Source organism: Salvelinus alpinus, chromosome 19 (genome assembly GCF_045679555.1).
Source record: "Salvelinus alpinus chromosome 19, SLU_Salpinus.1, whole genome shotgun sequence".
NCBI lineage: Eukaryota > Metazoa > Chordata > Actinopteri > Salmoniformes > Salmonidae > Salvelinus > Salvelinus alpinus.
Window position 1 is genome coordinate 34,298,063 of NC_092104.1, and position 24,366 is coordinate 34,322,428.

The following is a 24,366-nucleotide window of genomic DNA, read 5'->3' on the forward strand; positions in this document are numbered from 1 at the left end:
GCCAGAGGTGGATGAACGCAGTGCCCTTGTTTGGGTGTAGGGCCTGATCAGAGCCTGAAGGTACGGAGGTGCCGTTCCCCTCACAGCTCCGTAGGCAAGCACCATGGTCTTGTAGCGGATGCGAGCTTCAACTGGAAGCCAGTGGAGAGAGCGGAGGAGCGGGGTGACGTGAGAGAACTATGGCACATATTACATGTTACATACATATTACATGGCACATATTGCACTTTTACTTTCTTCTCCAACACTGTTTTTGTATTATTTCAACCAAATTGAGCATGTTTCATTATTTATTTGAGACTAAATACATTTTCTCTGTATTATATTAAGTTAAAATAAAATTGCTCATTGTTCATTCAGTATTGTTGTAATAATGACAAATACAACATAAAAAAAATTACAACATATAAAAATCGGCCGATTAATCGGTATCGTTTTTTTTTGTCCTCCAATAATCTGTATCGGTGTTGGAAAATCGTAATCGGTCGACCTCTAATATATATATATATATTTCAGAGCGGCATTGGACTAAGATACAGTGGCATAGTATAGAGTACAGTTTACACATATGAGATGAGTAATGCAAGATACAGAGACATTATTAAAGTGGCTAGTGTTTCATTTCTTTAAAGTGGCCAGTGATTCCTACACTGCTCAAAAAAAAGGCGCTACCTCCGCCTTTGTGCAAGGAGGAGCACTGCCAGAGCCCTGCAAAATGACCTCCAGCAGGCCACAAATGTGCATGTGTCAGCGGTCCTGCTGCTGGGTTGTTGCCCTCCTACGGCCTCCTCCACGTCTCCTGATGTACTGGCCTGTCTCCTGGTAGCGCCTCCATGCTCTGGACACTATGCTGACAGACACAGCAAACCTTCTTGCCACAGCTCGCATTGATGTGCCATCCTGGATGAGCTGCACTACCTGAGCCACTTGTGTGGGTTGTAGACTCCGTCTCATGCTACCACTAGAGTGAAAGCACCGCCAGCATTCAAAAGTGACCAAAACATCAGCCAGGAAGCATAGGAAGTGGTCTGTGGTCACCACCTGCAGAACCACTCCTTTATTGGGGGTGTCTTGCTAATTGCCTATAATTTCCACCTTTTGTCTATTCCATTTGCACAACAGCATGTGACATTTATTGTCAATCAGTGGACAGTTTGATTTCACAGAAGTGTGATTGACTTGGAGTTACATTGTGTTGTTTAAGTGTTCCCTTTTATTTTTTTGAGCAGTGTATATGCAGCAGCCTCTGATGTGCTGGAGGTGGCTATTTAACAGTCAGTGGTGTAGTATACAACCGTGGCCAAAAGTTTTGAGAATGACACAAATATTCATTTTCACAAAGTCTGCTGCCTCAGTTTGTATGATGGCAATTTACATACACTCCAGAATGTTATGAAGAGTGATCAGATGAATTGCAATTAATTGCAAAGTCCCTCATTGCCATGCAAATTAACTGAATCCCCCAAAAACATTTCCACTGCATTTCAGCCCTGCCACAAAAGGACCAGCTGACATCATGTCAGTGATTCTCTCGTTAACACAGGTGTGAGTGTTGACGAGGACAAGGCTGGAGATCACTCTGTCATGCTGTTTGAGTTCGAATAACAGACTGGAAGCTTCAAGAGGAGGGTGCTGCTTGGAATCATTGTCCTTCCTCTGTCAACCATGGTTACCTGCAAGGAAACACGTGCCGTCATCATTGCTTTGCACAAAAAGGGCTTCACAGGCAAGGATATTGCTGCCAGTAAGATTGCACCCTAATCAACCATTTATCGGATCATCAAGAACTTCGAGGAGAGCGGTTCAATTGTTGTGAAGAAGTCTTCAGGGCGCCCAAGAAAGTCCAGCAAGCGCCAGGACCATCTCCTAAAGTTGATTCAGCTGCAGGATTGGGGCACAACCAGTACAGATCTTGCTCAGGAACGGCAGCAGGCAGGTGGGAGTGCATCTGCACGCACAGTGAGGCGAAGACTTTTGGAGGATGGCCTGGTGTCAAGAAGGGTAGCAAATAAGCCACTTCTCTCCAGGAAAAACATCAGGGACAGACTGATATTCTGCAAAAGGTATAGGGATTGGACTGCTGAGGACTGGGGTAAAGTCGTTTTCTCTGAATCCCCTTTCCGATTGTTTGGGGCATCCGGAAAAAAGCTTGTCCGGAGAAGACAAGGTGAGCGCTACCATCAGTCCTGTGTCATGCCAACAGTAAAGCATCCTGAGACCATTCATGTGTGGGGTTGCTTCTCAGCCAAGGTAGTGGGCTCACTAACAATTTTGCCTAAGAACACAGCCATGAATAAAGAATGGTACCAACACATCTTCCGAGAGCAACTTCTCCCAACCCTCCAGGAACAGATTGGTGACGAACTATGCCTTTTCCAGCATGATGGAGCACCTTGCCATGTGGCAAAAGTGATAACTAAGTGGCTCAGGGAACAAAACATCGATATTTTGGGTCCATGGCCAGGAAACTCCCCAGACCTTAATCCCATTGAGAACTTTGTGGTCAATCCTCACGAGGAGGGTGGACAAACAAAAACCCACAAATTCTGACAAACTCCATGCATTGATTATGCAAGAATGGGCTGCCATCAGTCAGGATGTGGCACAGAAGTTAATTCACAGCATACCAGGGCGGATTGCAGAGGTCTTGAAAAAGAAGGGTCAACACTGCAAATATTGACTCTTTGCATCAATTTCATGTAATTGTCAATAAAAGCCTTTGACATTTATGAAATGCCTGTAATTATACGTCACTATTCCATAGTAACATCTGACAAAAATATCTAAAGACATTGAAGCAGCAAACTTGGAAATTAATATTTGTCATTCTCAAAACTTTTGGCCACGACTAGAATACAATACAGTATATACATATGAAATGGGTGATACAATATGTAAACACAATTTAAAAGTGCCTAAGATACTGTAGAATAGTGTGGAGTGCAGTTTATACATATGAGATGAGTAATGTTAGATACAGAACGTTATTAAAGTGGCTAGTGATCCATTTCTAAAAGTCCCCAGTGATTTCAAATCTATGTCTATAGGCAGCCGGCTCTGATGTGCTAGTGATGGCTGTTTAGTAGTCTGATGGCCTTGAGATAGAATCTGTTTTTCAGTCTCTCGGCCCCAGCTTTGATGCACCTGTACTGACCTCGCCTTCTGGATGATAGTGGGGTGGACAGGCAGTGGCTCGGGTGGTTCATGTCCTTTTTGGCCTTCCTATGGCATCGGGTGTTGTTGGAGGGCGGGAAGTTTGCCCCCGATAATGCGTTAGGCAGACCGCACCACCCTCTGGAGAGCTTTGCGGTTGTGGGCGGTGCAGTTGCCTTACCAGGCATTCATACAGCCCAACAGGATTCTCTCAATTGTGCATCTGTAAATGTTTGTGATGGTTTTAGGTGTTAAGCCAAATTTCTTTAGCTTCCTGAGCTTGAAGAGGCGCAGTTGCACCTTCTTCACCACGCTGTCTGTGTGGGTCGACCATTTCAGTTTGTCAATAATTTGTACGCCGAGGAACTTGAAGCTTTCCACCTTCTCCACTGTGGTCCCATTGATGTGGATAGGGGGTTCTCCCTCTGCTGTTTCCTGAAGTCCACGATCATCTCCTTAGTTTTGTTGAAATAGAGTGAGAGGTTATTTTCCTGGCACCACACTCCGAGCCCTCACCACCTCCCTGTCTCATCGTTGTTTGTAATCAGGCCTACTACTGTTGTGTTGTCTGCAAACTTGATGATTGAGTTGTAGGCGTGCATGGCCACGCAGTCATGGGTGAACAGGGAGTACAGGAGGGGGCTGAGCACACACCCTTGTGGGGCCCCGGTGTTGAGGATTAGTTTTCCTACCTTCACCACATGGGGGTGAACCGTCAGGAAGTCTTCAGGGTGCTTCCTGTTTGAGTAACAGTGCGATTTGCCAAGGCAGGATACTCTGAGCACAGCCCAATCCAGAAATCTGACAGTGGCTTCTGATTAAATAAAATTTTCACAGAACTGCTTGTTGCAATTTCGATGAGGCTCTCTTGTTCAGATATCGGTAAGTGAACTGCAGGCAGGGCATGAAGGGATAACGAATACAGTTGTTTGTGTCATCCGTTTCGGAAAAGTACCTGCGTAATTGCACGCCCAACTCACTCAGGTGCTTCGCTATATCACATTTGACATTGTCCGTAAGCTTGAGTTCATTTGCACACAAAAAAATCATAAAATGATGGAAAGACCTGTGTGTTGTCCTTGTTAATGCAGACAGAGAAGAGCTCCAACTTCTTAGTCATAGCCTCAATTTTGTCCCGCACATTGAATATAGTTGCGGAGAGTCCCTGTAATCCTAGATTCAGATCATTCAGGCGAGAAAAAACATCACCCAGATAGGCCAGTCGTGTGAGAAACTCATGATCATGCAAGCGGTCAGACAATGAAAATGATGGTCAGTAAAGAAAACTTTAAGCTCGTCTCTCAATTAAAAAAAAAAACCGTGTCATACTTTGCCCCTTGATAACCAGCGCACTTCTGTATGTTGTAAAAGCGTTACATTGTCGATGCCCATATCATTGCATAGCGCAGAAAATGCACAAGTGTTCAGGAGCCTTGCTTTAGCAAAGGTAATCATTTTCACTGTAGTGTCCAAAACGTGTTTCAAGCTGTCAGGCATTCCTTTGGCAACAAGCGTCTCTCGTGGATGCTGCAGTGTACCCAAGTGGCGTCGGGAGCAACTGCTTGCACGCGTGTTATCACTCCATTGTCTACCTGTCATGGCTTTTGCACCATCAGTACAGATACCAACATGAGCAGCAGCTACGTTTGGCTACATACGGACCGTTAGTGGAATTCCCACGAGAGTAACAGTTAATGTGACTGGATGTTAATTATTTGAATAGGCTACCTGTATTTGACATTGTGTTGTTATTTCGCTGAACACTAGATGGTTTGAGTTTATTTTTGGCAGTGAAACGAAGCTACTCAGGCGAGAGAAAAAAACTCACCCAAATGTATAGCCCTGTTGGAAAATATAAATGGACTGTTGGGAATACCTGGTTTAGACCATTGCTCTCAAGATATTGAGGAACTATCTCTATTCGCAGGTTTGTGGTTGGTAAAGGCTTATTTATTGTGAGTGCTTGTCAGCTTCATCTGGGTCACAGAACTCATTACCATGGTTTCTCACTTATTTGGTCTTATTAGAAGTGTCTGAAAAGGAATCACTGAAAATATCAACCACCCTGACATGGATAAGGTTTTGAATGTGTATGTGACCATGACAACAATTATTCTCTTCAATTCTTTAAAAATGTTCTTCTGGAGTCAACTCACAGCCCTTTCCTTATTGATACAAATGAGATGTGTTGATGAGCAGAGATTTGATAATGGCATTCAAATCATAATCAATCAATTCTGTTGGACTGCTCTTTCATACCACCTGTAGACTTGCTGTGCCAGATAAACATTTACATGTTTTAATTTGATTGAATATTAAAACATACAATCTACTTGCAGTGTAGCCGCTCAACATTTACATTAGTCAGTCATCTAACAGACTACCATCCAGAGTGACCCACAGAAGCAACCAGGGTCAACGCCCTGCTTAATGGCACATGGACAGATTTCCCACAAGGTAAAAAAACATGGACCCGAACCAGAGATCCATCAGCCACCGGCCCAAGCTCCCAACTGCCAGGCAACCAGCCCTCCAAGATCCCCCCTCCCCCCACCCACACAGGAATGCTTTTCCAACAGTCTTGAAGGAGTTCCCACATATGCTGAGCACTCGTTGGCTGCTTTTCCTTCACTCTGCGGTCCAACTCATCCCAAACCCTCTCAATTGGTTTGAGGTCGGGTGATTGTGGAGGCCATGTCATCTGATGCAGCACTCCATCACTCTCCTTCTTGGTCAAATAGCCCTTAGACAGCCTGGAGGTGTTCATTGTCCTATTGAAAAACAAATGATAGTCCCATGAAGCGCAAACCAGATGGGTTGCCGTATCGCTGCAGAATGCTGTGGTAGCCATCCTGGTTAAGTGAGCCTTGAATTCTAAATAAATCACAGACCGTGTCACCAGCAAAGCACCCCCACACCATCACACATCCATGCTTCACGGTGGGAACCACACATGCGGAGATCATCCGTTCACCTACTCTGCATCTCACAAAGACATGGTGGTTGGAACCAAAAATCACAGATGACAGATGTCCACCGGTCTAATGTCCGTTGCTCGTGTTTCTTGGCCCAAGCTTCTTATTGGTGTCCTTTAGTAGTGGTTTCTTTGCAGAAATTCGACCGTGAAGGCTTGATTCACGCTGTCTCGTCTGAACAGTTGATGTGTCTGTTACTTGAACTCTGAAGCATTTATTTGGGCTGCAATTTCTGAGGCTGGTAACTCTAATAAACTTATCCTCTGCAGCAGAGCTAACTCGGTCTTCCCTTTCTGTGGCGGTCCTCATGAGAGTCAGTTTCATCATAGCACTTGGTTTTTGCGACTGCAAGAAGTTCTTGAAATTTTGCAGATTGACTGACCATGTCTTAAAGTAATGATGGACTGTCATTTATCTTTTCTTATTTGAGCTGTTCTTGCCATAATATGGACTTGGTCTTTTACCAAATAGGGCTATCTTCTGTATACCACCCCTACCTTGTCACAACACAACTGATTGGGTCAAACGCATTAAGAAGAAATTCCACAACTTTTAACAAGGCAGACCTGTTAATTGAAATGCATTCCAGGTAACTACCTCATGAAGCTGTTTGAGAAAATGCCAAGACTGTGCAAAGCTGTCATCAAGGCAAAGGTTGGCTACTTTGAAGAATCTCAATATAAAATATATTTAGATATTTTTAAACACTTTTTTTGGTAACTACATTATTCCATATGTGTTATTTCATAGTTTTTATGTCTTCATTATTGTTCTAAAGTAAAACCCTTGAATGACTAGTTGTCAACTTTTGACTGATACTGTATATACAGTGGGCTCAAATTACTGGCACCCCTGACTGGCAATGCACAAAAAATACTTTAAAAAATATATAAACAATACAATCACAGAGATAAACTAAAAATACCAACATGTGAAAAATACTGTACTTTGTAATGTTTCAATGGAACCTACCAAAATCATTTATTAATTTAATTAAAAGTCATTGTCCTCCAAATCAACGTTTCACAATTAATGGCACCCTTAAATATTATTGTAAATAACATCTACCAAAATTAAACCAGGAATTAAATTCCAATTATGTAAGTTGATCTAAGTGTTAAGGAACTATATAGAGCCATTACATCACTTTCTTTTTCACTAGGGTATATAAATGAGGTAACACACATGCAATATCCATTTGTCATCCAACACCATGAAGAAAAGAAAAGAACTGGCAGTTCAAAAGGGACAGATGGTCGTAGACCTTCATAAATCTGGTAATGGCTACAAGAAGATCCACAAACGATTGAATATACCACTGAGCACTGTCAGGGCAATTATTTAAAAAATCAAAAGATATGGAACAGTTAAATCTCAGGGGTAGAGGACGTAAATGCATTTTGCCCCCCAGGATAGGGAGGAGGATTGTGAGAGAAGCAACAAAACCCCCAAGAATCACTGTGAAAGAATTGCAGGCCTTGGTGGCGTCTTGGGGTCGCCAGGTTTAAAAAAGCACCATCAGACGCCACCTCCACAACCACAGGCTCTTTGGAAGGGTCGCCAGAAGAAAGCCCTTAATGACCCCAAGACATAGACGGAAGCACTTGGAGTTTGCCAAACGTCATTTAAATTATGATTGGAAGAAGGTGCTCTGGTCAGATGAGACCAAAATTGAAAGTTTTGGTCAGATACAGCATCGGCATGTTTGGCGTCGAAACAGAGATGCATACAAGGAGGGGCACCTCATACTCACCGTGAAATATGGTGGTGGGTCAGTGATGTTTTGGGGCTGTTTTAATTCCAGAGGTCCAGAGGCACTGGTTAAGATTGATGGCATAATAAATTCCACCAAGTATCAGGCAATTTTGGCTGACAATCTGGTTGCCTCTGCCAGAAGGCTGGGACTTGGCCGTATGTGGACTTTCCAACAAGACAATGACCCAAAACATACCTCAAGATCCACACAGAAATGGTTCTGTGACCACAAAATCAATGTTCTGCCATGGCCATCTCAGTCTCCGGACCTCAATCCAATCAAAAACCCGTGGGCTGAGTTGAAGAGGGCAGTTGATAAGCGCAAACCCAAGAATGTGAAGAATCTTGAAAGGATCTGCATAGAGGAATGGTCCAAAATCCCTACAAATGTGTTCCTTAACCTTACAGGTTAACCTTAACCTTACAACCTTACAAGAAAATACCATGCAGTTATCCTTGCCAGAGGTGGTTGCACTAAGTACTAAATGAGGAGTGCCAATAATTATGAAACCTTGATTTTGGTGAAATGTATTTTGTATTAAATAATTGTATGTTTTTGGTGGGTTCCATTGAAACAATAAAGTACAGTATTTCTTACATGTTGGTATTTTGAGTGTATCTCTATAATTATATTTATATTTATTTAAGTATTGTTTGTGCATTGCCAGTCAGGGGTGCCAGTAATTTTGGAGCCCACTGTATATATAATTTTTTTGTTGCCTGTTTTGCATGTTATTTTGGCAATAACACGTGTCACATATCAGTTTGCAAACAATGTAAAAATATATATTTTTATAAATAAACCTGCATACAAACATGGTCTCTTTTTAGCTTCCTTGACTAAGGCAGCTCCAAAATGCAGGTGTTTCGGCCTAGCTCAGTGCTTTCTGTGGTGGAGGGACAGCCAGCGGATAATACAGACCATAGGGGTTGGTAATCTTGTCTAGTTGCGTCGTGATAGCCTCAGTGTTCTGTCACTCATGGGGACACTACATCGCTGCAAAATCTACAGGGAGAGCTAAAACGTTCATATCTACAGTAGCTTTGATTGGAGTGATCATATCAACATAATACTTTACAAATCTTAACTAGCAAGCTAGACAAGCAGTCGTCGTCATGAATCACGGCAATATACTGGCAAATCATTTTCAATCCTTATGAAGAGAATGTATCGGTGCTCATCGGCTATTGGACAAACTTTGCTATTGGACAAAAAGTTGGAAATCGCAAATTCAACAATGAGAAATCAGTGGCTAACTGTGAGCGTGGCAAAGCAATCACTATTTTGCTTCCCCTGCCTTCTATTCGGCGGAGAGTGTGTATGGTCCAAGTCTGGGTTTAAGGGTCTTTTTTCCAAGCTTAAAAGGATAAACATTCACAAGCAACAACATGGGCCAAAAAAGGTTGAATACATTAGCCATGCTGTCAATACAGCATGATTTCTGCCACGTTCAAAACAACTGATGTCTGAGATTTCCCAGTTTTCAGTGAGTTCAAGACAACTAAGAACTCTGAAAAAAACTAGCTCCGACTGGGAAAATACGTTTTGAACAGTAGTTCGACTCAGAATTCCAAGTCGGGAACTCTGGCCTCTTTCTAGAGCTCCAACCTGACGTCATGATTCAACCATGTTTTTTTCCGGGTTCCCAGTTGTCTTGAAAGCACCATAAATCCAGAGAATGCCAGAATGACTTTGATGACAAAGTTTCATGACAAAATTTACCCACAAGAAGGACTGCTGTTCCACCTCCCTGTTCATGTGGGCACAGCACAACGGTAAGTCCAAAAATGTCTTGTAGTCTGCTGCATAAATGGTGTGATATGTCTACTGTAGTAAAGGAAAGTAATACTAAGTGTATGTTGTGTAATACGCTGTTAATAGCCCATGTGCCTCACCCTAATAATTTGGTGCACATGTAGTCTATAGCCTGTTTTAGAGAAATGTCTCAATCGAATATTGTAAGACCTCTCATTGCTTATATGCCCCCTTTATTTATTGTACGGTTCTGATTTGGTGTACAGGGAGAATACCTTATGAACAGCCCATTTCTGTCGCTGTACATTTTCAAAAGTGCTAAACAAATAGTAATTACATTTACATTTTACATTTTAGTCATTTAGCAGACGCTCTTATCCAGAGCAACTTACAGTAGAGTGCATACATTTTTATTACATTTTTTTTACATACTGAGACAAGGATATCCCTACCGGCCAAACCCTCCCTACCGGCCAAACCCTCCCTAACCCGGACGACGCTATGCCAATTGTGCGTCGCCCCACGGATCTCCCGGTTGCGGCCGGCTGCGACAGAGCCTGGGCGCGAACCCAGCCCAGCCTGGGCGCGAACCCAGAGACTCTGGTGGCGCAGCTAGCACTGCGATGCAGTGCCCTAGACCACTGCGCCACCCGGGAGATGGCTCCCGGGTGGCGGGACTACGTCCGTCTTCGCTCGCTCATTGTCTTGATCGAAATTACGGATTGCATCTTATCCGCTCATCATTCCCTTATGCCATTATTTGTACATCTCAATTGTCAGTAGAAACCACATTTGTTTTAGCAAGTCAGCCATATCAGCTATGTTTTTTTTAAAGGCAGTAAATGAGGCTGAATGAACTGTTTCGCTGCTAGACAAGGCTCCACTGATAGCCAGATGTACCAGTGGTAAGGATTCACTCCATGGTGTTGAAAAGAAAGCTCTTCTGTTGGGACAGCTTTATGTAAGCCCTTACATTTTGTGGGCATCGTTTGTCACCGTTATAGTGCGGTTAATGTATTGTTTAGTGTTGTGTAGTGGCTTTGCTGGCATGCATAAAAAATAAAGTGACTTTGCCCCACCAAGATGTACATGGTAAAATCACAACTACATTATTATTACACAGGTGCACCTTGTGCCCGGGACAATAAAAGGCCACTACAATGTGCAGTTTTGTCACCGAACACAATTTTGCAAGGATCTGTATTTTTTTATATAACCTTTATTTAACTAGACAAGTCAGTTAAGAATACATTCTTATTTACAATGACGGCCTACCCCGGCCAAACCCGGACGACGCTGGGCCAATTGTGCGCCACCCTATGGGACTCCCAATCACGGCCAGATGTGATACAGCCTGGATTTGAAACAGGGACTGTAGTGACGCCTCTTGCACTGAGATGCACTTAGATCGCTGCGTCACTCGGGAGCACCCGATCTGTATATAATTCCTGGAAGCTGAAAATGTCCCAGTTCTTCCATGGCCTGCATACTCACCAGACATGTCACCCGTTGAGCATGTTTGGCATGCTCTGGATCAACGTGTACGACAGTGTTCTAGTTCCCGCCAGTATCTAGCAACTTCGCACATTTATTGAAGAGGAGTGGGACAACATTCCACAGGCCACAATCAATAGCCTGATCAACTCTATGTGAAGGAGATGTGTCGGACTGCATGAGGCAAATGGTGGTCACACCAGATACTGACTAGTTTTCTGATCCACGCCCCTACTTTTTTTTTAAGGAAACAGATGCATATCTTTATTCCCAGTCATGTGAAATCCATAGATTCGGGCCTAATGAATTTATTTCATTTGACTGATTTCCTTATGTGAACTGTAAAGTTAACAAAAAAGTTCGCACAGTAAAATCTTGGAAATTGTTGCATGTTGCGTTTGTTTTTGTTCAGTATACTTCATTACATTTACAAAGATGTAACATGCATGACAGCAATTTCTGTCACAGAAAGTAAAACTGTGTTTTAACTTGCAACTTGTCAAAAATGGAAAACAGGTTAAATGGAACCAATTTCAATATTTTTTGACATGACCAAATGTGTTTAATTTTTGTCAGTTGTTGAGAGACTGAAGCTATCATCTTTGTCACCAAGCCAGGACCCTCTTCTATGAAGTTGGTAGCTGTGTTCCCATCTGGTAATGTGCATCACCTGTCAGTCACAACCTTGAGGTTGTAGAGGCTTTTGAAATCAAGCAAAAACCAAGCCAAAAGCATCTTCTATTATTAAACCATCACTTTGTATGCATCATATGGGAACACACTGTACAATAAAGATAATGCTTATATAAACAGCATAATGTACACCGAAAAATGTCCATCATGATCAATCAACTTCTGATGTTACAACATGTCTAAGAACACTTCAAATGCAGGTTACTTTTTTGCAGCACTCTTGTTTGTGGCACAGTTTGTTGCACTTGTGCAACCACTTAATGATCTTGTGCAGAAATGTACATTTACTTTTCACAAAATATGTATTAATTGGGCATGAGAAACAGTGGGAGTGGGGTCAGAAGAATAAACTTTTTGAAAAACAAAAGTAATAGTTTTACCATCTTATCTTACAGTACAAAAACCCTGACCAAATATCTTTCAGCTGGTTTCAAGACCATTCTCTGAACACATCCTGTGCGGGTGGGTGGGAGGGTGGGATGAAGGGGTTCACGCTGTTTGTGGCACAGTTGTTGGCAGGGATGCCGATACGGCGGTGGCAGGTGAACATCTTGCGCAGCTCGGCGCGAAAGCGGTTATGTAGCCAGGCATACAGGAAAGGGTTACAGCAGGACGAGCTCATGGCACACAAGTGGCACAGCAGCTGGATGAGCAGGAAGTAGCGCTTGTCGATCAGGTCAATGTCAATGTCCCGCAGCACGTTGAACACACTGATGGGCATCCAGCACACACCAAAAGCCGCCACCACCAGGGTGATCAGACGGAAGGTCTTGCGCTTGCGGGTTCGCTGGGCCTCGGCCTGGCTCTGGGTGCGGTGGCCAGGCACCACACAGTTACGGAGCTTGACAGAGATGCAGAGGTAAGAGATGCAGAGGGCAGACAGAGGCAGGACGTAGGTCATGAAAAGTGTGCTGTATGCGTAGGCCAACCTCTCTCTCTTCTTGCCCATCCAGAACTCCTCACAGATGGTAAAGCCGTCATTCTTGAACTCCACATGGTAGGTGTGGGCCACGGCCGGGGCCACAAGCCCACAGGAGAGCAGCCAGATCCCAGATAGGAGGTAAGTACACGCCAACACTGAGATCCGCTTCTTCAGAGGGTGAACTGTGGCATAGTACCTGGGGATAGGATCAATTTACCATGTCAAGTGTGGGTATCTTTTTCCTTTTTGATCTGACAATTGCACTGTCGTGCTTGTGTAAAGATATCACATCATGCTTCTACACTTGCCTCTCCATAATTTGATGTGAATGTCCCTGCAGATGATTTTATTTCCTGTTATTGACATAAAGTATGAATCATCTCTCTGAGTTGAACTTTTAGAAAAGTCTTAAGGGTGCTGAATAGAGCTGTTAAGAATTCTTTATGTGACAGAGTTGAATTTATACCTAATCATCATTCTGGTCCAGCCACAAATACTGAAACACCATGGAGGAAATCTCATTAAAGGATAAATAATAAAAACTGTAATTACGTAATGTGATAGAGAAGCTTACATAGAAATGTGATAATGTGCTCATTCACTCCAAGTCTAAAAAAGTGTATTTAATGCAACCTCGACCAAGGCTTACCTGTCAACACCAATAGCAGTGAGAGTGAAGACAGACACGTAGACGGTCACTGGTTGGATGAGGTAAACCAGGTAGCACATGAACCTCCCAAAAACCCAGCCGCGGGGGTTGAAGGCATAGGCCAAGGTGAAGGGGACACAGGTGGCACACATCAGCATGTCGGAGAAGGCCAGGTTTCCAATGAAGAAGTTAGTTATGTTGTGCATCTTACGGGTGTGGCAGATGACGTAGAGCAGCAGGTAGTTGCCGAACACCCCGATCAGCACCACCAGGATGTAGCAGGGGATGATGAGCAGCTTGAAGGACTTCAGCAGCTCCACCCCCACAAACTGAGGGCTACGTTTGGACGAGGAGCTGTTCTGCAGCGCCACCTCAAACACCTGCCCACTGGTGTTCCCCTCCATGCCGGCCACACACGGCCCAGGGGAGGCCAGCTCTACAGTCAATCCACTGCCACTGCCCTCCATCACAGCACTGGAGAAAGGGTAAGAGGTGCCTAGAGAGAAAAAAGAAAGCGGAAGCTTAGCTTATCAGTCCTCTTGTTTCTGATGTAGCCAGGTCTACTTACATTCCTCATAACCAAACTAAATATTTTAACCCAAATGCCTGTTTTTATTATAGCATTGTGGTGATGGTGAACAGATCTCTGAGAGGTCTGTGTTGCCTGTATCCCTTGATTGCAATGATATTAAGTTGTTCTGGATGAGATTAACAATAACTTAATCAAATGTCATTTATTATATAAACCCTTCAGGAAACTCTTCATTTTGATTTACAAAACAGTTAGGTTGAACCACAAAAACGATGCCCTTCAGAGTCTAGAGGGAATAAAATGCATTAAGTATATTTACACAGCGCATGAATGTCTCTAGTCACTGAAATTATATTAATAAAGGTGATGCAAATTAGCAGCACTCAGACACTGACACATGAGTGGGCCAGAGAGAAGCTCTTTATTTCAACAAGCCTCTAAATGTGTAATCATGCTTTCCTTGACAACAAATCGTGACCTAATCAGTATAGAACAAAATCATTTTGCTGAAATAGTCACAGGATAATTAGGGTATGACAATAGAATCTATAGATGACTGCATACAGTGCCTTCAGAAAGTATTCACACACCTTGACTTTTTCCAAATGTATTGTGTTAGAGACTGAATTTAGATTTGTTGTCGGTGGCCTACAAACAATACCCCATAATATCAAAGTGGAATAATGTTTATAGATTTTTTAAACAAATTAATTAATAGTGAAAAGCTGAAATGTTTTGAGTCAAGGAGTATTCAACCCCTTTATTATGGCAATTTCAGGAGTAAAAATGTGCTTAACATGTCACATAACAAGTTGCATGGACTAATAGTGTTTAACATAATTTTTGAATGACTACCTCATCTCTGTACCGCACAAATGCAATTATCTGTTAGGTCCCTCAATCAAGCAGTGAATTTCAAACAGATTCAACCACGAAGACCAGGGAGGTTTTCCAATGCCTTCCATAGAAGTGCACCTATTGGTAGATGCGTAAAAAAAAACACACATTGAATATCCCTTTGAGCATTGTGAAGTTATTAATTACACTTTGGACGGTATATCAACACAGAGTCATTACAAAGATACAGGCGTCCTCCCTAACTCAGTTGCCGGAGAGGAAGGTAACCGCTCAGGGATTTCACCATGAGGCCAATGGTGACTTTAAAACAGTTCTAGAGTTTAATGGCTGTGATAGGAGAAAACTGAGGCTGAATCAACAACATTGTAGTTACTCCACAATACTAACTGAAATGAGTGAAAAGGAAGCCTGTACAGAATACAAATATTCCAAAACATGCATTGTGTTTGCAATAAGGCACTAAACTTAAAGACATTAACTTTTTGTCCTGAATAATAGAAGTGTTATGTTTGAGGCAAATCCAACAAAACACATCACTGAGTACCATTCTTCATATTTTCAAGCATGCTGCATCATGTTATGGGTATGCTTGTCATCGGCAAGGACTAGAGAGTTTCTTTTACGAATATAATGAAAAGAAATAGAGCTAATTCACCTTCCAGCAGGACAATAACTTAAAAAACAACTCCAAATGCAGTGCATTCGGAAAGTATTCAGACCACTTTTTCAACATTTTGTTATGTTACAGCCTTATTCTAAAATTGAATGAATTATGTTTTTTGCCTCACCAATCTACACACAATACCCCAAAAGAAAAATAACGTTATTCTTTTTTTGTTGGCATAATGTCGTTTAAAAAAAACTGAAATATCACATTTACAAAAGTATTTAGACCCTTTTACCCGGTACTTTGTTGAAGCACCTTTGGCAGTAATTACAGCCTCGAGTCTTGTAGGGTATGACGCTACAATCTTGGCACATCTCTATTTGCGAAGTTTCTACAGATCCTCTCAAGCTCTGTCAGGTTTCGACGGGGAGCGTCACTTCACAGCTACAGTTGAAGTCGGAAGTTTACATACACCATACACCAAACATTTAAACTCAGTTTTTCACAATTCCTGACATTTAATGTTAGTAAAAGTTCCCTGTCTTAGGTCAGTTAGGATCTCCACTTTATTTTAAGAATGTGAAATTATTTAGTTCATATTTTATTTATTTCGTCACATTTCCATTGGGTCAGAAGTTTACATGCACTCAATTAGTATTTGGTAGCATTGCCTTTAAATTGTTTAACTTGGGTCAAACGTTTTGGGTAGCCTTCCACAAGCTTCCCACAATAAGTTGGTTGAATTTTGGCCCATTCCTCCTGACAGAGCTGGTGTAACTGAGTCAGGTTTGTAGGCCTCCTTGCTCGAACACGCTTTTTCAGTTCTGCCACACATTTTCTATAGGATTGAGGTCAGGGCTTTGTGATGGCCACTCCAATACATTGACTTTGTTGTCCTTAAGCCATTTTTCCACAATTTTGGAAGTATGCTTGGGGTCATTGACCATTTGGAAGACCCATTTGCGACCAAGCTTTAACTTCCTGACTGATGTCTTGAGATGTTGCTTCAATATATCCACATCATTTTCCATCCTCATGATGCCATGTATTTTGTGAAGTGCACCAGTCCCTCCTGCAGCAAAGCACCCCCACAACATGATGCTTGTTTCTCATGGTTTGAGAGTCCTTTAGGTGCCTTTTGGCAAACTCAAAGCAGGCTGTCATGCGCCTTTTACTGAGGAGTGGCTTCCGTCTGGCCACTCTACCATAAACGCCTGATTGGTGGAGTGCTGCAGAGATGGTTGTCCTTCTGGAAGGTTCTCCCATCTCCACAGAGGAACTGTGGAGCTCTGTCAGAGTGACCATTGGGTTCTTGGTCACCTCCCTTTCCAAGTCCCTTCTCCCCCGATTACTCAGTTTGGCTGGGGGACCAGCTCTAGTAAGTCTTGGTGGTTCTAAACTTCTTCCATTTAAGAATGATGGAGGCCACTGTGTTGTTGGGGACCTTCAATGCTGCAGACATTTTTTTTTTTACCCTTCCCCAGATCTGTGCCTGGACACAATCCTGTCTCGGAGCTCTACGGACAATTCCTTCGACCTCATGGCTTTGTTTTTGCGCTGACATGAACTGTCAACTGTAGGACCTTATATAGACAGGTGTGTGCCTTTCCAGATCATGTCCAATCAATTGAATTTCCCACAGGTGGACTCCAGTTGTAGAAACATCTCAAGTATGATCAATGGAAACAGGATGCATCTCAGCTCAATTTCAAGTCTCATAGCAAAGGGTCTGAATACTTATGTAAATAAGGTATTTCTGTTTTTTATCTTTAATAAATTTGCTAACATTTCCAAAAAACTGTTTTCACTTTGTCATGATGGGGTATTGTGTGTAGATTGATAAGGATTTTTATTTATTCAATCCATTTTAGAATAAGGCTGTAACGTACCAAAGTGTGGGAAAAGGGAAGGAGTCTGAATACTTTCCGAATGCACTCTATACACTGGAGTTGCTTACCAAGACGACATTCAATGTTCCTGAGTGGTCTAGTTACAGTTATAACTTAAATTTACTTTAAAATCTACGGCAAGGTCTGAAAATGGTTGTCTAGCAACGATCAACAACCGATTTGACAGAGTCTAAAGAATTTTGTAAATAATAATGGGCAAATGTTGCACAATCCATTTTTTTAGAAAGCTGTTAGACTTACCCAGAAAGACTCAGCTTTATTTGCTGCCAAAGGTGATTCTAACATGTATTGAGTCAGGGGTGTGAATACTTATGTAAATGAGATGTTACTGTATTCCATTTTAATAAAATTTGCAAACATTTCTAAAAGTACGTTTTCACTTTGTTATTATGGGGTATTGTGTGTAGATGGGTGAAAAAAAAGATTTAATCCATTTTGAATTCAGGCTGTAACACAACAAAATGTGGAGTAAGTCAAGAGATATGAATACTTTCTGATGGCACTTACTGTGTTCAGTTCAGTCACTGTCCAATAGAAACTCATGTTGAGAACAGGTACACGTTGAGGACAGAAACAATGTACGCTTTTTAAGGCGTACATTAGGGGAAGGATAATATCATACTAGGCAAAAGTTAAATCTGAGTTAATGATTTTAATTTCTTTCTTAGAAAAAGCCCATAAAAAATCTTTACAAGATATAGAAGAAAACAGCATTTCTAAACGCAAGCAGGAATATGATATTTTACTTTTGATTTTGAAGAGAGCCTAGAACTACAGGTTAAACTTAATTAAAACATACTATTTAATGGCAAATGGACCCGGTGAACACCTTGCAGCATCACAAAACAAATACACGCCAAACAAGTTATAGTTTCAAAAGATAAGAATACAATGCTTTAATTAGAAACAACAATGCTATTAATGACAATTATAAAAGCGTCTATGAAAATATAAAAGCGTCTATAAAAATCTATATAAATCTGAATTAAACATTATTTGGACTGATCCCACAGCCTTGTTTGACTCTACAACCCTGAATCAACTATCAGCAGACAAAATAAAAAAATAAAAAATAGAAATCACCCAAAAATAAATATTTGACACCGTTAAAACTTTCACACTGAGAAAAGCACCAGGTATGGAAGGCTTTCCCATAGAATTGTACTTAACATTCTGGGTCAACATAGCGTCCGTATTTACTCAAATGACAACACACGTCACTCAGTTCAATGCTTCCTACTTCAGAAACCTTAAACTTTCCAGTTGAAATAATACATTTCATAAAAATATTATATGAATATCCTAAAGCAAAAATATACACAAATAATACATTATTTGCTGAATTTTCTTTAGAAAGGGGCACAGGACAGGGATGCCCTCTCTCCCCCCTTCTGTTTTGCACTGCCAATTGAACCACTTGCAGAAAGAATTAGACAGGACCAAAACATAACAGGTATTGGTAAACATGAGTATAAACTAAACTTATTTGCCGAAGATCTCCTGATGTACCTGATAAATATTGAAAAGTCAATGCCCCCCTTGTTAAAAATATTTTCAGAATACTGTAAAAAAAATATAATAAATGTGGAAAAAACTGAATGGCAATAGGAAAAATGAAAATAATGACTTGCAATTTACAGCAAATATTAAATACTTAAGATGCTTAGTACATGACAAACAACAAATATATAAAGATAACTTTATCCCATTACTCAACAACATGGAAGCAGATCTAATTAAATGGAACAATTTCCCCAGAAAACTTATAGGAAGAATAAACCTTTTTAGATGGCCATGGCTCCCAAAGTTTTTAGATTTATTTTCGGTAATACCAATTACCCCACTGAAGACATTCTTTAAAAAAGTATACTTGGTCATAGCAGACTTTATATGGGCAAATAAAAAAGTTTAACATAAGTCTGAAGGTGGTTTTAACCTTCCGGACTTGGAATTGTGTCAACTTGCCACCGAAGGCTTTTATTTATGACATGTTAATTGCACTAAAGAGGAACAATTGGTAGATATTGAAGATGTGCATGCTCATCCCCAGAATATTTTCACGTGTCTATTTTCAAAGGATAAAGCTAAGAACATTAAGAGGTTAACAACTTCATAGTTAAGAACACTATAACATCATGGAAGAAAATGAAATGGATATACAAAAACCAATATCACTCCCTAAAAACACACCTTTATAGAACAATCCTTGGATAACTTTTCAGAATGAATCGATAAATTGGCCCACGTGGAAAACTAAAGGCCAAGAAATCGTAAATTATGTGGTAATAGGAAATACAAGTATTCCCATGACAGAATTAAAAAGCAATTTTGGACTGACCAATGTACGTAGTCATTTTCAATCATATGCAACTTAAAAGTTGTATACCATGAAAGTTTGACCTGAAGGCTTTTGAACATCAGAGCAATGTGAGGGAATCCTATTTGAGTCAGAAAAATATACTCATATGATGGGTAAGCTATACAAAACCTTTCAGAGAGCCTAACCAACTGACAATCTCTTTGAAAAAAATCTAAAGTATTGGAACAAAGACTTTAAAATATTGATATTGACACAGCACAATTGATATTGGCACAAGATAGACGGAGTGTTGGAATTTAACTAACAAAATTACAGTTAATGAAAACGCGTGCTCAATCCAGTGTAACTAATGTATAGAATGTATTATACAACGAACAATATTCGCAAATTCTACAGCACAACGGCAGAGTCATGTCTTAAGTGTAAAACTAACAATGACTCAATAATGCATGCCTTCTATGAGTGTTATAGAGTCCAAAATTTAGGGGCAGAGTTAGAAAGCTGGCTGTCAGAAGTTTTACAGTTTATTTTTAATCTGTCTATCGGCATACTAGAAGACATGCATATGAGGATGTGGTAAGATACCCCAATAGGCTGGACAATATTATTTTGGTCACTTATATTAAAAAAGCTATTGTTTAAATACTGGAAGTCAAATGATACTCCAACATTAAGAGAATGGAAGAATCAATTGCTTTATTATTTAAATATTTCACAAAAATCTGGCGACAGACAGAAACAACATAACACAATCTGAAGTCTTATGGGGCATAGTCTTACAAGCATTAAAAACAATATTGTCTGTTACGGTGGGAACACGTGAGTCTGAGCAAGTGAGATGTCATTAATGTTTGTTGAAATGTATGTAAATGTCAAGTTGTCTATTGTTTTTGTCTATATATGTTTTTTGTTTATTCAAAAAAATAATACAAATAAAGTCAAATAAAATATGACCAGAAAATAGAACAGGTACACAGATGGTGTGGTGGGAAGTCGTCAGTATGAGTTTGATCAACTGGTCAGATCGCCTTGTGCATTATAATACTGAAGGCAATCATGCACTGAGGCATAAACTGTAATCACTCTCTTTCCAATTAATGTTGGCGTGAATGAGGGAGGATATTGTCTCGTCTTTTCAATCTGCCGTGTTCATGGGAGACACTGTGCCTGCCTGTGAAGGAGGGCAAACCACCAGAACCAAAACGGATAATTTACATAGCTGAATGTCTCTCAAATGTTTGAAACATGGATTCATCAGGAAGCACCCAGTGCAAGTGATGGACAGACATCATGTTTTAGCACGTAGTTGGTGTCTTTCTCTATTTTGTATTCAGCCACATTGTGGAGTAAAATAGAGTAATGGACTTGTTGAGGTCCTCCTCAGATTGCATAGTGCTGGCTGTGCACCAACAGAAGAAAATATACTCATGACTCCTGCTGATCAGGTGGAACAGATCTGTGAATGTGACTGTGAATGTTTTATCTTTATGTCTCCTCGTCACATCAGAGAACTCACAGGTCGTCTAAACACTCACCCACTCTACTGGGAGACAGACAGGGCTGGGACACTAGACAATCTATATCCCTCAATCAGGCAATATCTGTTCTGCTAGTCTCATAACTCAACTCAGGACAGAACATATTAACAAAGGGGATATCTGATTCAATATGATACTGTATCTCAATAGCTGAAAAACACAGGATTCAGTACAATAAATGCACATTGTGCGCATGGGTTTCACTCTCTCTGCAATGTGCTGGAACAGGTATTAGCTTGGAACATTTTGGTTTAATAATGTCGGGTATGCCCCCAGGCACTCAAACCTTCTATTTCTAATGCGAGTGGCAACATGTTAGAATGGTTTTGAATGGCAGCTAATGCAGGTCTTTCTCTTGGTAGTGCTGATGGATGTCAACCTGTTAAATACCCTGTCTAGGTAGAACCCGTTTATTAAAGACAATAGAAATACATTATACTACGAAGCCTATTTCCATTTCCCGCATAACCATCCACATCTGATACAGCATGTATAGAAAAGTATGTGCTCATTAAAAGAGATGTCTAAAAGCAAACATTATTTTACTGAGAGCTAATTTGTTTTAATTTGTAAACATACTGCTATATGCACACTAAACCTATATGTGCTGACATAATGTCCCTTATTGCATTATTTGGAAAACATTGGAAGGTAAGATTTTCTACCCTAGAAATTGTGATGTTGCTAATTCCGTCCTTTGAGAAAAATGATTGTAACATGATTTCCTATTAAGGCTAGAAAACAGGAACATTCATAGTTTAAAGCTTACCTATTCGTCGAGAGGAGCAGGTGTCCAAATTTCAATTCCTACAATATCAGCGGAGACTGTCACAGTCAATCTGTCTGTGACTGTCAACTTTACCACACTTGGAGACAGCGAAGTGCGCGAATCAACCGTCTCCACCGTAGTTTCTCGCTCCACTTAAGAGGAGCAACGTGAAATAAATACCTTTCGAACTCCCTCAAATATATTATTCTTCTTCTGTTTTACATCATAGATTTGCTAAGTTTCCCATCACAACTTTCATACCGGTACTTTGTGAAAATGTGCACCAAAGCTTCTGCGGGCTGCAGAGCGCACAACTGCTTCCGAAGACCAACCTGATTGCTAGTAGCTTGTAAGCAACAGGTATTCGACAGCGTCTGTTGCAGGCTTGTAGCCTATTTGACCAATGCAGTTGGCTGTTTGTGATGATGTTATCAAATAGGTAGACAGCAGTATCATAGGCTACATTTTCTATACAGTCACCAGAGCTAAAATTGTTTTCTTTTTAGAAGTGGATATTGGACTGACAGAACAACCTGGACTCAGGGGTAGACGTAACATAGTAAATGTAATCTTAGACACTCCAATTAGTATTATATGTAGTATTATAAAATTTTTATGGTAGGCTATGTATTAATTTGTGGATGTCCATCATCCATTTCGTATGATATGTTACGAATTACAATGTCTGATATGTTACAAATAGCAAATTGTGAAATATGTAGAGAAATGCAATCATACAATACGTTAAGAATTTGCAAAATGTATAATATGTTTCGTATTCCAATTTGTTGAGGCTCACATTATCTAGGTGGCTAACGTTAGCTAGGTTAAGGTTAGGGGAAGGGTTAGCTAATATGTTAAGTAGTTGCAAAGTAGCTAATTAGATCAAATGCAAAAGTTGTCCATGCTGAAATTCAAACACGCAATCTTTGTGTTGCTAGATGTCGTATTATACGCCTACCCATACATTCTGACCAACCACGCTACTTTCGTTTTTTCCTTAAGTAAACGTAAAATATCATACTAATTTGAGTGTCCTGGGTTTATATTTACTATGTTATGTCTAGTCTATGAGACCAGGCTGGGCAGAAAGGTTAAGGTAAAACATAGAGATCAAATTTGGTAAAGGTTATAGTAGTGTTGTAGTACGGTCTCGTGTCTGGACTTGAGACCACATATTTAGTGTCCTGGTGTTGTCTCGGTGTCAGACAGATTTTTACTCGGTCTTGACCTGGTCTCGGACAGTGAAGACTCCTAATTTTTCCCGAGACCAGTGAGTGAAAAACTCATAATTATCAGCTTCTATTCAGTCAGAGGAAATTGATGGAAAGTTGCACACTCACTAATAGTAAGAGGAGACCGGGGGAAATTCTAACAGTTTTTATATCTATTATAGACATGTTTGTGCAGTGGTGAACCTATTGTACCAAGACTAGGTATTACGTGTGTGACAGGCTCATGATGATGGACAGCAACCGTAATCCAAACGCAATGATTTAGGAGTGCACTTTTCGTAAAACACAAAGGGACAGTGGTGTAGTGGAGGCTATACGTATAACGTGAATGTCTAGCAACCCAATGGTTGCGAGATCAATTCTTATAAGCAATGACAACTTTAGCATTTTAGCTAATTTGCACTTTTCAACTACTTACCACTTTTTAGCTACTTGGCAACTCCTTAGCATCCAGGGTTTAACACACACACAAAAAATGTAACTGTAATCCATTACATTACCAGCAAAAATATTGTAATCAGATTACATATACTTTTGAAAAACGAAATGATTACTTGGAGCATTACTTTTAAATTCAGAAAGGATGTTTGCGGAAAAAAATATTTGACACTTCTCTGTTTTCTCAATGACATTGAAATCATCATTGAGAAAGGCTCAAGGTTAAATTTGTTCAACGTGAGCGAGTCTGACCAGAAATCAGAGACCACTATGATGACACACCAAATGTGTTTGATGGATCGCGGGAAAAGAGCATTAACAGGCTTTTGTAGGCTACAGTCAAAGCTATGTCTTCCAATGGTGCGACTGCTGTCGGCATCCAAAGATGATCCAATTTCAATAAACGCTTGGAGGTAAGGATGACAGCAGTGGTGTAGTCTACGGCGACACAGATATCACGTATCTACATAGCGCATTGATGTGAATCACACTTCTGCTCTCTCGTTTAGCTATTTGCGCCTTACGGATTGTGGTTTTTGTGGATGGCTGTTCACAAATCTAAATGTGTATTTGAACCCAATAATGGTTGAATTGAAGAAGTTTAAGTTCCCTATCAATCAATGTTTTATAAACCAGTAGGTAGCCAGTGAAAATGCGCTCTTGTAACAGGTGCGTAGTGCGCATCCCAGCCTATGGAATAAAAGTGATCCTTTTATTGCTCAATCTAATTCATGCTGATAAAATTAATTAATTAATATGCCT

The 24,366-nt window shown here is 40.7% G+C and overlaps 1 protein-coding gene across 1 annotated transcript; it reads right to left on the reverse strand.

Annotated features, from left to right (window-relative positions):
* Window positions 1-9,884: 9,884 nt before the first annotated feature.
* Window positions 9,885-22,252, reverse strand: LOC139545409 (prolactin-releasing peptide receptor-like). The gene is made up of 3 exons (XM_071353139.1): window positions 21,932-22,252; window positions 13,398-13,893; window positions 9,885-12,944 (listed from the first exon to the last, which is right to left on the reverse strand). The coding sequence occupies exons 2-3, from the start codon at window positions 13,862-13,864 to the stop codon at window positions 12,257-12,259; spliced, it is 1,155 nt and encodes a 384-aa protein (XP_071209240.1). The 5' UTR covers window positions 13,865-13,893; window positions 21,932-22,252; the 3' UTR covers window positions 9,885-12,256.
* Between the last annotated feature and the right edge of the window lie 2,114 nt (window positions 22,253-24,366).

Bases quoted from the DNA above. Each gene is read 5' to 3' on its own strand.
- LOC139545409 (XM_071353139.1), bottom strand. From the start codon at position 13,864: ATGGAGGGCAGTGGCAGTGGATTGACTGTAGAGCTGGCCTCCCCTGGG. The intron at 12,945-13,397 runs GTAAGCCTTGGT...TCCTATCCCCAG, and splicing joins ACTGCTATTGGTGTTGACAG to GTACTATGCCACAGTTCACC.